General features: G+C 40.3%; 2 protein-coding genes across 2 annotated transcripts in view; one reads left to right on the top strand and one right to left on the bottom strand.

The window, feature by feature from the left end:
- rttn (rotatin) overlaps positions 1-11,030 on the bottom strand; it is a 31,688-nt gene extending 20,658 nt beyond the window's left edge. The window contains exons 1-20 of the mRNA XM_035656028.1: positions 10,889-11,030; positions 10,381-10,568; positions 9,858-10,047; positions 9,556-9,654; positions 9,374-9,464; positions 9,092-9,206; positions 7,353-7,503; positions 6,815-6,980; positions 5,999-6,189; positions 5,688-5,803; positions 4,607-4,771; positions 4,315-4,527; positions 4,020-4,132; positions 3,799-3,925; positions 3,336-3,461; positions 2,904-3,020; positions 2,204-2,343; positions 1,402-1,570; positions 1,215-1,314; positions 472-557 (exon numbers count right to left, since the gene is read on the bottom strand). Of these exons, the coding sequence (XP_035511921.1) occupies positions 472-557; positions 1,215-1,314; positions 1,402-1,570; positions 2,204-2,343; positions 2,904-3,020; positions 3,336-3,461; positions 3,799-3,925; positions 4,020-4,132; positions 4,315-4,527; positions 4,607-4,771; positions 5,688-5,803; positions 5,999-6,189; positions 6,815-6,980; positions 7,353-7,503; positions 9,092-9,206; positions 9,374-9,464; positions 9,556-9,654; positions 9,858-10,047; positions 10,381-10,568; positions 10,889-10,919 (2,694 nt within the window). The 5' untranslated portion in view covers positions 10,920-11,030. The remainder of the gene's footprint in view (positions 1-471; positions 558-1,214; positions 1,315-1,401; positions 1,571-2,203; positions 2,344-2,903; positions 3,021-3,335; positions 3,462-3,798; positions 3,926-4,019; positions 4,133-4,314; positions 4,528-4,606; positions 4,772-5,687; positions 5,804-5,998; positions 6,190-6,814; positions 6,981-7,352; positions 7,504-9,091; positions 9,207-9,373; positions 9,465-9,555; positions 9,655-9,857; positions 10,048-10,380; positions 10,569-10,888) is intronic.
- A 5,391-nt stretch (positions 11,031-16,421) lies between these two features.
- The window catches only part of LOC118343590 (suppressor of cytokine signaling 6), a 7,137-nt gene continuing 5,914 nt past the window's right edge, over positions 16,422-17,644 (top strand). The window contains exons 1-2 of the mRNA XM_035682506.1: positions 16,422-16,787; positions 17,258-17,327. The gene's annotated coding sequence lies outside the window, so the exon portion shown is untranslated. The remainder of the gene's footprint in view (positions 16,788-17,257; positions 17,328-17,644) is intronic.

The following is a 17,644-nucleotide window of genomic DNA, read 5'->3' as shown; positions in this document are numbered from 1 at the left end:
GTGACTGCTCAGGTCGCAGGCAATAGAGGGTTGGGACAAATACAACCTACAGGCATCCCTCTTATACACACTTGTTAACTGAGACAAGTTATTCTCTGTGGCCGTGTTCCTTCACCTCTGTGTAGCCAGACATGCTGGACTATTACCCCTGTTAGCAGCTTCTGATTCAAGGCCTGGGAAGGATCAGCAGACTGCAGTAACTAGAGGGCAAAACTCACTGCTGACCAGGGCCTGTCTGACACTATTAACACAGGCCATTTCATCTTTCTATCATGCACGCCTCAGTGGGTTTCCTTCACATCCGCTGGCAACACATGTACTCACATGAGCACATACAAATGAGGACATGTACACAAGTGGGAGCACATGGAAGTGCAATTATGATATACAGGGTTTGTTTTGTTTGGCTTCAACAGCAAGTCATTCAGCACACATCTATTTATCACTTTGCCAAAGCAGGTTTGTTTTTACCTTGTTGCGGTTTACACTCTCCATAATGAAAGAAATGACTTTGTCGGTTATTCCGAGATTCTTCAGCACTGGGTGCATTGTTGTGTCTGCAGGGAAGTAAGAGAACAATTTAATATACTGACAATAAACATTTGCATAATGCTCAAGTATTTACTTTTCGTGCTTGTCTAAAACATATGGTGGTGGGAAGGAAAAAACCCGGCTGCACTCATTTCAAATTTAGTTTTCACAAGGGGAGCGCTCTGACTTATCACACAAACTTAGTTGTTTTTTCATTTTTATCAAGTGCGGAACATTTTCTCTCAAACTCCGTTTTGACCTTTCAACCCTCTCTTTATGTGCTTGATAATTCAGGCAGAGTAATTCATGATGGAATATCAAGCTCAATATCATTCTCCAATCAACAATTAGAGGGATGTGAATTCTTAGTGACTGCATTCTGCTTGTACACCCACAGGAATTGTGGGGAACAGTGAAAAATAAAGACGTTTGGTAGGGACAATTCAAAAATACAGGAGTTTAGAAGGCTTGCAAAGTGTAACAAGTCAGTGCGTTTCCCATTAAAATATGTCTGAAAGGACTCAACTATTACACAGAGGTAGACTTAAAGTATGGTTTAAAAATTATTAGCCTGCCAGAGCTAGCATGCTCTATTTCAAGAGAGTAAATTGATTAATAGCTGAGTTTATAAGTTTATATGAAACACTATATGATGTCATTAGGATCTTTTACAAACAACTTACCTTGCAGCACAACAGATAGCTGCTCGGCAGCCGATCTTTTCAGGGAGATGTCAACAGTGTCTGAAGACAAGATAGAAAACAGCTTCTCCACCGACTCCACCTAGCCACCATGAAACAACCTTCAGTTAGCACATAAGTCTTATGAGCGTATCTGTGTGTGGGTCTTTCTGTGTATGTGGATTTATACCTTAAGGACAGACTTGTTGCTGGTGTCCAGCGTGATGTCTAAAGGGTTTCTAAGGCAGTAGAGATTGGGGAGTGAGGAGATCACTGGTTGATCCAGGTGTGGTCTGGCCGCGTTAGCATCATCGCTGGTTATGTGGGGCAGGATTTGTTGCACTGCTGCTATTCTCACACTGTTAAGAATGAGCAGAATTTATGCAAAACTTGAATTTAAATATTAAATTCAAAATCACACAGTTTTAGACAGAGATTATAAATTCAGGTAATAAAGCCAGTCCTGCATTGGAGCACTAATACAGGGTTGAATGTTACCTGCCTTTAACGTTTTTTTGGTTTTTGACACCTAAATAGTGATGGCTGTAAAAAATAAATTAAAAAAAGTGGCTGGCAGGACAGACAAATCTATTAGCTGTTGCCAAAATTTACCAGGGCTTGTCTCCTGGCCAGTGTCTGGTTTTAATTTCCATCTCTATCAATATTCATAGACTGGGACTGGATAGCTGAGGCCTCATGGAGCATTTAGATGACTTGATGAGCACATCAGCTGACAGCAACAGAAAGTGGTAATATGTTCATCAAGTACGTGCTGTAAAAGACAATATTTTAAACTCTCTGGAGCTTGTCTGGTTTACAAAAAACTCTGAGACCCAACATCTAACAGCTTACAAGCAGAGACAGAAGAAACCTACCATCACATACATATACACAAACACACCTCTCTCTGATATGCGCACACATCTGGGCAGGAACATAACGCAAAAAACAAACAAACACTGACAAAAGAAAGACCCAGAGCCCAAACTCACGTTGGTTGTTTAGTGAAAAGGAGCCGGAGCGCTGCTTTTAGCTTGGCTGTGCTTGGAAAAACGTTGTCCCTTGCCACGGCCGACATGTCACTTATCAGCAGGACACAGTTTCCCAGTGACTCTTCGGTGCCGGCGTAACCCTGTCACACACAGAGAAGCACAAGCGCACACACAATTCTCAGACTGCCTCGGCAGACAATGGAGCGAACAACGGGGAATTCCAGCTAAGCAACACAACAGTAAATAAAATATGCATCGCTTTGATTACGGGTGGTTTCATTTCTTCTCTTGTTGACATGGCGGGCCCATCTCTGAATGGCCTGCTTGAATTAAATCACACTTGACAGCCTAGTCAAAACCTCATGTATATTCATGAAGAATTTCCAGGCTTTCTGTTGCCTGAAACTGAACAATTAATAAAAGCTTGGTTTTTTTTTCCACCCAAAAAGGAAACAATATAGCACAGAATATGTAAATGAGAGAATAACTAAATTTTTCTCACTGGCAGCTCAATATGCAGTCTTTTGTGGTCCAAGAACGCTAAAATTACACTTTTGATCATAGTTGTTTTGATTGTGGAGAACATACACCACTTCCCCACACTCCATAAATATAATGCAATAAGTTCCAAACATGATGCTGCTTTATGAGCTCTGCAGTACAAATACAACATCTACAGTCTCTACAGACAGCACACCACCTGTAATATGGGCATGACCGGGTAAAGTGCCTCATTGAATCTGTCCCAAGTCGATGCTGTCATCATCAATCGTCCCTTGAGCAGGAATAGCAGAATATCCTTGGCAGCAACATTCACCTATAGATCACAGGTAAACTGCTGAGTTCACAAAGACATTTACAAGCAAGCACAGTAAGTGAGTTTTTAACGTATAAATTTCATGACACCGTTGAACCCTGACAGTTTAGCCTATCCTTAAAGTAATGTACAATAACAGACACAACACACATAAACCCCTGTACTTTTATTCTCATGAGTAACTGTGTTAATTACATTTATTCATTTCAACCCTGATCTAAGCTAACACATTAGAGAAGAGGCCAGAAAGACCTTGCTCCAAAGGTCTAAACTGGTTCTCATATAAATACCAGCAACACATACATGTTTTCCTACCTTCTCTGCAGAATCCTGGAGTCCAAAAGCACTTATTTCATAGAGCACCCTGTGGTGGAGAAGGAAGTTGACACCACCGCAGGCTCCTGGTTCTTGACGTGACACATTCTGGATGCCAAGGCAGTCCTAGGGGTGTATGTAATCACACCGAAGCACATCATAAATTATCACTAGCCTCTCACTTGCGCTCGCATACGAGAGTTCCAATACACTTTAAATGTAGCCATGTACTCTTGACGGTGGTTAGTAAAAATGAAAAGGAAGTCTGATTTCAAATGTCAAGTGGGTTTTTAATAGCACACTGTCAAAGATCTAGGATTCATCCATCTTCATCCTACCTATTTACATACAGGTGCCCCACCAAACAGACCCACGTTATGGCTTTAGTAGCCATAATTTTAGCCATGAACCTGCACACTCTCATTTAAACACCGAGTGTCTATACAAGATGGCTTGCTCTCACCTTGACCAGGTTTAAAGAGCATTCGTATGTTTCTGTCTTGACAGGCAGTAAGGGATGGGACAGCAGCTTGAGGAGAAGTTTCTGGCTCTCGGTTTGAAGGAGGGGACTGGGCTGCTTGAATTTCCAACTGGTGATAGACAACAAAAATAATTTTGATTTAAACTTGCAGAAAAATACTTTATGTAAAAATACATTGCAAGAAACTATGATTTTTATCTTACAGGTAGGAGCAGATGTGAACACATTCCTTGATGATGGGTAAGTGCTGGTGAAACGGGAGGCCGTCTATAGCTTGATCTGCCAGCTCCAGTAATTCCAACCAGTTCTTTTCTCCCTTGATGCACATAAATGGATCAATGAATGAACTCAAAAATGACCACATCCACAGCTAGTGTCAGTTACATTTGTGTTTAATATAGGAAATGTGGGTTATATATCTGTAAATGTCGACTTGCCTCTCTCTAGACTGCAGAGCTACTATTGACTTGCTGTAATTATGTGACATGCAGCTCATACCTCCGCTTGTGCTTCCTTGAGGAAGTTGCACGTGGATTCCATCCAGAAGGCAGCGCGGGTCACCCTCCTGTAGAGATCATGGCTGTCTGAGTTCACCTGCTCCAAGTAGGCCACTGCTGTCTCTTGCATGCTGGGTAAAACATTTCCCAATGACGTGTCCAAGCAAAGGTGGAAAATAGCTGTTGCTGTGCTTTCTGGGAGATTGTCACTTGCCTGTGTGAGGTTAAAAACCTTAATAATCTACTATTTTTCAAGAAAGTATTGTGATTTGGTCACACAAGCACACACACACCTTCTCAGGAGGGAGGATGGTCTGTAGAAGTTTAATGGTGAATATAGCAGTGCCTGTGTAAGCCATTCTGTGATGAACCTGAGAGCTGTGGGGAATGTCTGCTGAATAGTGGTGGTAGCTCAGGATATCCCCCAGTTGTTCCATGCAGGCTTGCAGCTTCTCCTTCTAAAATACACACAGACAGAAATGTAGACAAAGGCACACATGCCACACAAACACAGCAACACATGTGCATATTCACAGACAGACACACATACACACACCAACGCACAGCTACTGGCTGGAAGCCAAGAGAAAAATTGTTCGTTCCAGGGGTTAGGAATTGAATGTAATCAGATTTCAGGGTTATTTTTGGACGAGATACAGATCCACCCTATCTCAGTATGAATAAATTGGAACAATCTATTCTCAGCCACTTTGTTCTGGGAGTAGAAATTGAACAATAGTAGATATGTACCAGCAGGGGGCAGTAGATGCCCTGTGCATTGCCGTGGCAGGCATGAACAGTTCGGCCCATTCCCATAGGAAAAACCTAGAGGTCTGGCACACAATAGCTGCTCTCCACATAAAGATGACAAAACAGTTCTCAGGCTGCGAGGCTCTGGGCATGTATTAAACAGCAGAGGGCCAGAGGGACCTGAGCTTGACAAGTGTATAAGTCCCCCTGCATAGGAACATAACCTTTAAACAGTCAGGAGGATAATAAATGATTCTGCATGGTAAAAAAAACAAACAAAAAAAAACACATTGGCTTAACCTAATCCATTGTATGGACTTTAAAAACATAATAAATGAAGACATTTACTAACCCAACAACTCTGTGCTTGGATAAACCCAGGGGTACAGACGAGAGGTGTGATTGTGTGTGTGTCAGAAGTTCTTTGTAAGATGCAGAAAGCCTTTGTAACCTTATATAATTCATTCAGCTGCATCACATGGCTACAGTTCTCCTTGACAGTTGAGTACCGTATGCCTGTGTGTCTGTGGCAAATTGTCTGGTGGCCAACCCAGTTCCCTCTTTTCAGTGAAGTGTATCCATTCATCTACATAAGAGGCTGTCATGAGTTGTGTTTTGACTTGCCAGCTCCATCCCCACCAGGCTGCGATCGTCCCAGACCAGTTCACAAACACTGTCCCCGAGCAGGAGGACGGCGTCGCACAGCAGCTCCAGAACACGGTGGAACACATGCGAACCCTCTGAGAAAGAGTAGGGGACGAGAGAAACCGAGCGAGAGTGAGGTGAGATTTTTCTGACAAGATCAAATGATGTTGGAATACAGTCCATATAGTGAAACAAGTGTGGGGATATTTGCACTATTTGATCTTTACTTAAGCAAAGCACAGATGCCGGTGCTGATTTTACTTAAAAAAAGACTTGACAATGACTCCTACCTGTCTTAAGCAGTGGTATTGCTTGCTCCATGGTGGCAACAGTGAACTGAGCCGAAGTGAGCTGTTGTAACTGCAGCTCCAGGACATCTTCTGCACCCATGTCAGGAAGTGCCAAATGGGTCACATCTGCAGGCGACTGGGGCGTCTGCCTGGGGGCCTGAACTACTGCTCCACCTCCGTGCGAGCTGCCACTGGATGAATCACAGACAAAGAGAGGAAGACAACTGTAAATTCATGATCTGTACTTGGACCCCTCAAATACAAGGAGTGACGTATGAGCTATATTTGGGTGGATCAAAAAAACTCAATGTCATCACAGGAGTCAGAAAGTGATTATTAAACAGTAGACCAGCCGCTAGAGGGCTCCCAGTGTTATTCATACTTAAGAAGAAGAATAAAAATCCTCCAGTCTTTCTCACGTCGCTTTATCTTCGTGTGCGGGTTGCTGGTGTCACTAGCAATTTTGTTAGTATCAAAGCCACAAAAAATCCAACTGTGCACAAATTTCTAAAAAAGTATGAGACGAGATCTCTTGTTCAGTGTAAGGTCTGATGAATTGACAACAATGTTGAATCATACCAATGTTATTTCTACAAGCAAGGTAGGCAGATTAACATAATACCATTTACGCCTTAGAAGTGTGACAGAAGCCAAAACTGAATGAATCTCTGCTCTCGCTGCCAACATCCTTGCTAAAGACATGCAAAGAAACAATACCTTAGACAGCGAGAACTGATGTACTCCATAATCTCCTTCAGCCTTTGTGTGAAATACAGTTACACATAAATGCATAGTGGCCTACATGCAGGCACACACCTGTCGGAAGCTGCATCTCCGTCTTGGCCATCTCCTCTGGCTCTCTGGCCTGTGCGTCCAACCACAGAGGGCCGAGGGGAGCACTCGGCCCCCGGGGATGAGGCCTGGGAACGCTGGGTCCGCACCTCCTGGGAGTAGGAAAAGGACGAGTTCTGGGAGACTAGATCTGCACAACCACAAAAAGAACAAAAGAGGATATACTTGCATATTATTCTTACAAAGACCTGTATGATAAAGCAAAGAGAAGTAAGATATTGTAAGATATTTATCAGTAACTTCAGAATCGTAAATAGTTCCAAATGTTTCAGTTCTACACTTGAAAAATATATGTATCCTTTTGGAATTTGGTCTTGTAAAGTATATGATTCAAAATTGCGTGCCTTGATGCAATCAGATAATAAGTACAGTTGTTTAAAATGTACTTCATAATGAAGGAACAAACAAAAAATGTATTAATCACCACCTGAAACCCCTTCTGTCAACATTTAAAAACACGTAAAAAAATCCGTACATCAAGCTGTCTTGTAAGGTGTGCTACCTTGCTTTGTAGAGTAGAAGCTTGGATCTTGATGAAAGCGGAGTCTCCTCCTCAGCCCCACACAAAGCTGCCTTAGGCAGGAAAGAGCCTGCAAGTGGAGGTAGCTCGCCTCACCTTTACCTGAACCCAGCCTCAACAGGGACAGAAGGTTCTGAAAACAGAATGGGGATACCAGACCAGTGTTGTTACTGTGAACTTGAGTTATGGAAAGGTTTTCCACAGACGTCATGAACAACCATGTAATATTCCAATAAGGATATTATTGTAATTGGGCAAATATATTGGTTTATGGCTGCGTTTACAGAAAAAAAGAGAAAGCCTAAGCTGAGATAAACAATGAACAATAAAAAGGAGACCTGAACTCAGACAGTGATAGAAAAGTCATAATAAAGTTTGCTAAATAAAAAGGGCAAGTGGAATTGAATTATTGAAGCAGCAATTTATTCCAAGTTCAGATTCCCTGCCCTCTGTCACTAATGATGTCATGTCTCTAAATCCAAGTCTTTTAATTTAGCTTAATAGCTCTAGTAACTCAGAGGGCCAAGAAAAGCCACAAGAAGAAAAGTACTTTCCCATAATGATTTCTTTTTGATGATGAGACTGCTGGGTGACAGTATGCTAATACTGCCTTGAGACCGATGTAATATAATGCAGCACTTTATTAACAAAATAGTAATGTTCACAGTGGCTCATCAGGGCAAAATGATGTCTGTAACACTCCGTCTATGCCCGTGAAATGAAGAGCTTGGCTAACAGATGCACTTTGGTGCTGACATGATACTAGTAGATATGTCAAAAAGTTTACCAAGATGGGGAGAGAGTATATCACTTGGATGTAAAAATAAAAAAATAAAAAGATGGGGTTCACTCTAGATTTCAGGGTTATGACTGACCCTGTGCATCAGGCGGCCCCCATATGAATTCAGTTACAATACACTCTAACTTGGTGTAGTACATTTCCCATTTGCACAGGTGAGATTCTTCCATCGCTCAGTTTTACAGAAATCCCTGATATTCAAGCAGACTTTAGGAGGAAAGAAGGACAACATTTCACCAAGGACTTGCAAGAAGTACATCATGAACAAACTATATCCTCACAACAATCTAGTGCCTGCTGAAGCAAAGTAAACCTCCAGAGGCCTCCACAGCCTCCTCCAAGATCAGGGACACAGAATTATAAATTGCCGTTTTGTTCAAGGACGCTATTTGACAGGTTATTATTTTGATAGTGGCTACAGTGACCATCCCATAAATTCCATAATAGAGGGTCACTAAATACAATACACACCATTTAACTGATGTGAATAAACAAGAATACTAAGCATTATGAACAACAGCTGGAGTCCAAGAACCAGCAGACAATAAACAAGTCCTGGAATCCTTCAACAACATTTTGAATTTTTGTCTCTTTGGACACCCACAATGAATCACGCATTGAGAGATTTTAGGGTCCACAATAAGCCATAATTCTTAAGTTAAGATATCACATACAGGCTTTTGTCTTGAATATAATCACTGAGAATGACAAAAATCATACAACCTTTAAGTAAAATGGCGGCCATTCTAATGCACTATTCACTATGTATTAAGTTAACTACAAAGCACCTATTAACAAGTTTTTAATGACAAATTTGAGATCAGTATACCCTTACAGTCGACACTGAAACCCACTGTACCTGAAGATGACAAGAAATGGACATCTCCCATTATAGCATGGGATCATACTTATGTAATGTTACCTTTACAATACTGGGCCTTTGCAGGAAGATCTCAGCAGGAAAGTCTTGCATAATGACATCACACAGAAGTTCACATGTGGTCCGTACCAGGTTGGGGTTGCTGCTCCTTAGAGAACTGTTTGAAAATAATAAAAGTAGATATATTTAATACTTAGTTTAACGTCACTATTCTGTCAGATTCTTAGACTAGTTAAATTGTTCTGTTATGAATTGTTTCCTGCAATTAAATCACAAGTTTACACTGTATATAAATTAGGCATTATCATATGTGTTGTCTCTCACCTTTCATTGGATGAAAGTATGTGTCGGTCTGTGTTTGTCAAAGTCAACCATGGAAACACAGAAAACTTCAGACATCTCACAGATTCATGCACTGCACACACAAGAGGGATAAAATGTGTAAAAATGTGTCATTTATAGAAAAGTAATACTGTATATTATATATAGTATCAATATACTGGTACCTGCTATCTTCTGAGGTGGTGCATCTGTGTGGCTTTCCCCCATCTTCTGGAAATAACCTTTTTTGGGAAAATGCTCTTCAGGTGGAACAACTGTAGGTGCTACCACATAGACACCAGATCTGTTAAAACATCTTTTCACACACTGCAAGCATTTGATAAAACTTTACACACGTCTTACAACAGTAAGAGGACAACCCACACAATTCTCGCCCACCTCCCCTCGACATGAGGACTACGAACATTTAGTAGTTTGCGGAAGACAGAATCATAACAAACAATGATTTGGCTTTGACTTGCAACACCTGTTGGAGCTGTTGTACGCTGTCCATGCGAGTAGACCATTGCATGACTAGGGAGTAGCTCAGGTAGCTCGAACAGCTGGTCCAGGGTCCCGTCGATGACAGCTCGCAGTCTGGGTTCCACGTTAGGAGACAGTTGGGTGAGGAAGTCCACCGCGCCAACGTCTCTTAGCATCTGGGCTGCACTAGGATGCTTGGAAGAGAAAATGACAAAATAAATAGTCATGAAATAAAAAAAAAATCAAATGTTCAGTTCAGTGTTGGGTGTAGTGCTGTAAAAGCACTTTTATAAAAAGTACATTGTGTATGTGAGGTGGAGGGAACTTGAGCGTGCCAAGGTACTTTATCATACCATATACTGGCAAAGGCGAATATTAATTCTGCTTCAATTAACAGGTGTAAGTCTGGTTAAAGATATGACATTTAAAGTTTATCTGTATATATTTTGACAGCTCCTTTCCAGCCACTGTCCTCCAGAGGACTCCCCTAGTAATGCATCCATCATCTAACTATACAGTACATCTACCTTTGATAGGGTTGAGAGCAACTCAAGGACCTCTTCCTGCATCGGCACCTCGGGGAAATTGAACCATTCAAGAAGATACACAAACAGCATCTTCTCTTGGACAATGTCAGAGACGGAAATAAGGGAGTGGTCCAGCTTGCATATGATGCTCTTCAGTGCTCGGACTCGTATCTCCACCAAAGAGTGGCCTATGGTTTGCAGGAAAAACAAAGAGTTAAGTTGAGAAGAGGTTTTTGTTGTTAGTCGACGGATAGTTAACGTAGCTAACTAACGCTAGGGGGGAGTTTAGAAAAGTTTATCTGACTTATATTACTCAGCTAACGCTAGCGTTGACACCAATTTACATCTGAAGTGACAATACGGTTATACCAACAGATAAAGGTAAAGTCCAACTAGAGAGGGTTTCTGGCTAACGTTAGCATCCAAGCGGCTAATAATAAGCAGAGATAAGGTTAGTTTAGCATCAGCTCAGGTAACTTACATTTGATTAGCTAGTCAGTTAGCCTACCTATTTTCTTTATCAGGGGAGATAACTCCATGTTCAACTTGTTGCGTCAAAAAAAGCTTAATCAAAGATCGAGGCTTGTCACTTTCGGGGACTGTTGCCTGCCAGTGTCATGTCAACAACGTCTGCCCGGGTCTGTTTTCAACAACCGCGCCAGCGTCGCTCCACTTCCTGTGGAGGACCAGGGTGCGTTCAAGGGTCTAAACTGTGTAGGATAAACTGAATGGAGATACAAAACATTTAACATAGTGAGGATAAAATCATGTAAGCACCTACTGGAACAATAAAATAATATACCTTAATCATATTAATAAAGGGTGCAGATTTTCTGCTTATCTGCACTTTGAAATGAATGTACAGCAATAAAGATCCAAATATATACATAAATGATAAAACACAAAGTGCATTGACAAAGCTGAACAGCAGTTACAAAACCAGCTAAAGGGATATGATAGTTATAAGTAACTGACAACCAAATCCTGGTACATCAATCCACCTTTGTAGCAGTATAATGTATAAAACTTGGTGTGTTATTTTGTATTAGTTTGTTCTTTTGTCTGCCACCTTTACCCCACCGTGACACAGGAAGTCATCAACCTGTAAATCACTGTAGATCACAGCTGATCAGATTATGTCCGAGTAATCCTATCTGGGTGGCTCTTTCTGTCAACAGTGTTTGTGACATGAGACATATGATGTTCCAATTTGTGGCATATTTCTCCCATTTGATCTTTTGAAATGTTATGTAAACACGCCGAAGCAATTTTTCTTGCCAGGATAATCAGTGTTTCAAGGCATGTTTCAAAAATCATTGCATTGCTTCAATATTGAATGAAGTTTTGACAGCAGCCACATTATCCTGTCATTAAATTAATCTCCTCAAACACTGACGTTCTCAAATATCAAAGATGATGCGCATAGCCTCTTAACATGAGTGCAGGCATAAGTTATTTGCTGTGTGTAAGTTAATCCAATTGCTGAGATCTCACACTTGAGATGTGATGTGGATATGATCAGCTGACAGGGTGATAATTAACAAACTTAGCAAATGATAATTTGATATGATAATAATATAATCACACAGCTTTTGAGAATTCCAGAGGGATTTAAGCCCATAATTAATTTGGCTGCCTACTGTATATTCTAATGTCACCTTCGAAGAGTTTGAGGGGGTAGAAGGAAAATTATAATTTCTACTTTCATAATCCATTACTGTTTTACTTCAGCACATTTTTTTTTAAACCAATACTCCTCTCCACTTTCTAAAATTATTTAAAATTCAGATACATTTTTCTTTTAGGCAATCATCCACATTCCAGAGCTTCATATATCATATTTACTGCACAGTAAATCAAATATCCAATTCAAGATGCTGTTTTCATATGGTTGCACCATCACACTAAATGGGAAATTATTTTATCCACACATCCCTGTAATTTTATGTGACATATTTGTTATGTCTGGAAACCTTTGCATGTTGACCAGAATTTAAAACAAAATCTGTTGTGTTTTGGACTGGAGCTTGGCTGCACAACATGAGTCATATTGATGGACCTGCCAAAGGGTCCATTGACCTGTGGAGGATAAAAAATGTATTCCAGTTCCCCCAGCCTCTGATACAATATATAGGACTGGGTTTGACATTCTACAAATGTAACAGAGTGAGAGGCATCCAAACAGCTGAGGAAGCCTTCTTTACCTAGTGGAAAAATACATCGCCCTGGGTCAGACTAGGAGTTCTCAAAAGTGGTTGAGTCTGCTCCAAACAGTACATCACATAATTTCTGTTTGACAACCACTGTGTGTCTTGGATCTTTTGTTAGCATAGGCTGCAGGCAGGAAGCAAAACTTCACTTTAAATAAATGAAAACATGGATAATGTGTATGTCATTCAGCCCTGTATTTTTGACCATCACACAGCTTTTCTCCCAGATGTCTTTTCAGACGTTTTTGTCCTCAAAACAGCAGTTGTGCTTTCATTCATATTCACTGTAAAGATTTTTTGTATGACTGTAAGCTTATATAAGTGCAAATTTCGTCTGAAGGTATATTCTGTGTTTTGTACTTTCAACCTCTAATTGCCTGTGATTTCAAAAGCAATATAAGGATTCCTGACATTGTAAATCATACACAAAATCTGTCATTTATTTTATATCAAGCTAAATTACTCATATGCCAGAAACCACCTCAGGCTATTAATGAATGTAAGCTTCGTCTCTGAATAGAAATCATGCCAAATTAAACACTTTGAAGCCAGATTTCAGAGCATCTCAGTCTCTGGACTCTCACCATGGTTAAAGCTGATAATGAGTCATCATGCGCCTGACCATACTGGCCAACCTGGACAGAAGTCATGAAGCACTGCACTGCTGATTTCATTTTGGAGATATCTGGTAGAGACTACATACTGTATATAGCTGGAAAGAAGTCCAACTGTATAGCTTAATTATGTATATTTAAGAATAAGGAGATACTAAATTAAAGGCTAGACATAAATATATTATTACAATATTGGCCAGCTTTATGAAACATATAACTTTCTGTCATAATGCAGACTAATGGGCAAGAGAACATTTAATCCCAAAACCCCATAAAAATAGCAAATGTATTGTGTTTCTACTAATTGGCCCCATTAGCTACTAGACTGTGGAGAGAAGAATTAAGTCTTAGAACAATCAAAGAATGTAAATTTGGGGTTAGTGACTAAAAGACTCTCCCAAAAAAGTCAAACTACCAGCAAAAAGAAAGAATACATAACCCTCTCTGCCCCTAATCATTTTTTTTACAGTCTCTTTTAGCACATTCAAGCACTTTAAAGTGACAGTAAACAGAAATGTAAGGAATCTGCAGTAAACTAAATCATGTACATTGAGTTTATCACCAAATGTTTCAGGAGGGCTGCTGGACCTGTAGCTCTTAATGCATTTCATTGCTTAAAACAAGGTCAAATCAACTAAGTAGTGATATAATTACTCTAATTGTCCAAAATTCAACACCCCATATGGCAACAAAATATGAGGAGTTACTTCAGGAATTAACAATGTGAAATCAAGGGTGACGTTATTACAGAGCTGAAGCATGAAAGCAAATAATTCATTGTTTTAACCAGAGAGCTATTTGGACTGAGCTCAAGTCTCTGTAGATGAGTCATTACATGGTGGACACAGCTGGTGTAATAGTAGTCATTGTATAAGGGAAAAAGTCATATGATGGACTGATTCAACCACTCTTTGATTTATATTGCTAACAAAAAAAAAGGAAGGAAAATGAAACTGTCGAAATGAGCATGAGACACAGTGAGGCTGATGTGTGGACATCATCCTTACCATAAATTCTCAGATTGTATTTGGAGGCTACTGTCTTCTCCCACAGTCATTCCTGAAACAAAACCCAAGTGGTCCCACTGGCCCTGTCACTGTTTGACATGCCTGCTGTACCCGTCTTCCGCTCCGCTGCAAGTGTTGAGGATATGAGGGTGGGCACCGATGGGCCCCCCCCCCCCGATAATCCCCCATTGGCAAAGGAGTCGAGTTAAAGGACTGAGTGAAACTGAAGCGAGCGAAAGACATTTTTGTGCAAATAATTTATGGCTGATACAGCGTTCATTTGAAATTAAGATGAAACCTGAGGAGCTTCCCCACATGTAGAGGTGTCTCATTAAACAGTTTGGCCTGATCCCTGTGTACAGTGTTCCACCCTGACTTGAGGTTCAGTGCTTTTGAGTCGTGCTTATACATAAATTCAAATTATTTTGGAAATATTGATCGTCAGAGAGAGAGAGAGACAGAGATGCCCTCACATGTTGTGCTCTGTGGTGTTTGGCAACATCGGGCAGATACTCTCCATTCCTATCAAACTATTAGAGTAAGATTTAATTTATCTAAAATCTAAACAGCCTGCTATTAGTAACTTTTTTGATCTGTTTATCCTGTCATGACAAAACAGACTGGGTTCTGGCCACAACTGAGTATTTACTTGTTTTTACTGTCTGGCAACAAATATCAACCAGACTAAAGTTTGTTTGTCAGGGCTAATTTATCTTGTAGAAACATCGCATCCTCGCTTCCCAGTGTCCTTGGTGCTATATCTAAGAGCTGCCACCCCTCCTTCCTCCCCCACCACCAGCCCTCCCCTCCTGTGCCAACACATCAAGTGAAGGCAGCCTGATCAACCCTAATAGGGCCTGGTAATTAGAGTCTTTGCATAGAGCCTGTCTGCACACAGCTGCCCTAAGCAGGTTGTTGAAGGACTGCCATACACTTGACAGTGTGGAAAAAACAATGTAATGTTCAGTATATGGACCAAATTAGCCTGGCAGTGGTAAACACAATCTACTTTAAAACAATACTGACACTAATTAGGCGACCAATGTATCATTTCAGAGTTCAAGTTTTAGTTGCTGTATCAAATACATGAAAATACTTTGAGGGCCAACTTGATGTTGCTGGAATACAAATTAGGAAGACCTTCCTGCATAAAGGCTAAGCACAGCCAGCTTTAGGGGAAAAAAATGTAGTGGTTGATATTTCTACAGTTATCTGATATATCTGTGGTGGAAAATGGAATCCTGATTATTGCACTGGGGGAAAGTTATATATCTGTATTTAAACTGTATTATAACGGCATGGTGTGTGTGCAACCAAACAAGCAGAAAACAGACACTAACAAACACTAAATTATTTGCTATAAGCTACAAATAAGCTTTCATTTTTTAGTATCTTCATAAGCCGCTTCTGTATTAATTATCACAGCAATCACAGACTATATGAAATGTGTCACAATTCTCCAAAAGCATTGAAGGCATGACTTGATTTAGCACAATTAAGAAAAAAACAGACACTCTTTATTAGGCATGTCACACTACAGTATCCTTATAAAAAGTGTGACAAATGAAAGATTATTTCAGGGACTGCATATCTAAAAATGTTCACGGTTTATGTATCTGTTATGAGTGGACAGAATAGGCAACTTCCTTCCAGCAACTACTCCCTGTTCCAAGTTTGCTGAATTTTATTTGACAGGACAATTAATGCAGTAATATTGATTTAGGCCACATGGCTTATTTACTTCTTTATTTTTAAAACTCAATGTTTTTCCCAGCAGAAGTTCACAGAGCATGCATGGTTTTTTGCAACACCTTACTCCATACAGAGGAGCCGCCCAAGTCAACCACATCCTTCTACTTTTAGCAACTGAGCATCCCCATTAGAGCAGTTATAGTAAAATGCTTTGCTCAATAACATTAGGTGCTGGGTTATTTAAGGACGGACAGAGTATTGCTACACTGCCCCAACATTTCGTCAGATAATACATTTCTCTTTTCTAACCTGAATTTATTAAAAATACAAAACACATTTCCAAGCACAAATATGTTCAAATAATAACATTAAATGTAAAACATATTTTTTTTAATAATATATATAATTATTTGAATTTGAATTAAACCCATGATCTGTAGGTGTTTGTGTTGAGTCTGTCTCTGGGATGTACAAACTGTGTGTGTGTGTGATTCGCTGCATCTGAATCTACTCCCACAATTCAACAGGCAACAAAGGAAGAAAGGAAGAGGCCGTGAGCTACAAAGTGTTAGCCAACCTAGAAAGAAAGATGTCACCTTATTGTGTCATCCTAGACGGCAATGTGAACCCGCACGTTTAGAGAAGAGCCCCAAATCCGGCCACATAAACGCTTTGTGCTTTCGTCCGTGTGCAGAAGGTGACGAAAGGCGAGCTGACGGTAATGTTGTCGACTGCAAACGTTAACAAAGCTAGCTGATTGGCGAAGCGAAGCTAACGTTAGCCAGCAGCCGTCAAGGAGCGAAGCTTTTTATGAACGTGTTGTACGGGACAAATGCCAACACCTCGGGGTTGTTTTGCCTTCCAAGACCAACAGGAGTGACCGGGTAAGAGACACTGTTGTGTGCACCTTCTTTAAAATGTTCACAGATTGCATATTTACTTTGGAAGTAGGTGTGCTAACAAACTAACTGGTTGTTACCTTTTTAGCATACAAGCAAAGCAGCATCTTGTTAAATTGGCAAGCTGTATCGATTCATCTTAGTTGTTGTTTTTTCATGGTGTTAATGTTTAAAGTGTACCAATTTAATGACATTCGGAGCATGTGGTTTCAGAAGTGTTGCCATTAAAGTCTTAAAGTAAGAAGCGTTGCTAAGCTAAAGGCATGGTGTTGTGTCCGAAGGCCTTACCAGGTCAGGACAAACCATGCTAACGTTGGCTTTATCAACACACACACTTTGTTTTATGTGAGTGTGTAGCTACAAAAATATGTGGTTTTTTTTTTTTCCCCTTACAAAATCATGTACGAACCAGAAGTGTGCAACTTTTTCAAATGAGCTGGCTTTGTTTTTCCTAGCATCAAATGAAAGGTAGTGGAAGTGGAACTTGACCCATCCAACTGAGTCACCATTTTCCTGCACATAATGGTGAGTAATCAGATTGCAGCTGTCTTTATTATCAAGCAGCTTTATTTATGTGCTTTAAGTGGCACATGTGTCGAGATATCCTTTCAGTCTGGGTTTGCCTGTTTAGCTGTCATAGCTTTTTTTTTTTTTTTTTTGACAGATGGAAAGGCAGTGATTGTTATTCATCAATAAAATCACTTTAATACTGTGCGGTCAGTGAATATTTGTACAGTGACACATGTTCTATTGTTTGGCACTACAATCTAGCACATTGCAGTTAAATTGGAAGAAATATTAGCTGTGAGGTATAAGTGCTTTCTTTCAGTTATGTGGCTGTT

The sequence above is a fragment of the Morone saxatilis genome, unplaced genomic scaffold (genome assembly GCF_004916995.1).
Source record: "Morone saxatilis isolate NCDOM2014 unplaced genomic scaffold, NCSU_SB_2.0 Contig0, whole genome shotgun sequence".
Lineage (NCBI taxonomy): Eukaryota > Metazoa > Chordata > Actinopteri > Moronidae > Morone > Morone saxatilis.
Note: the sequence above shows the minus strand (reverse complement) of the source record. Positions and strands in the feature narration are given on the sequence as shown.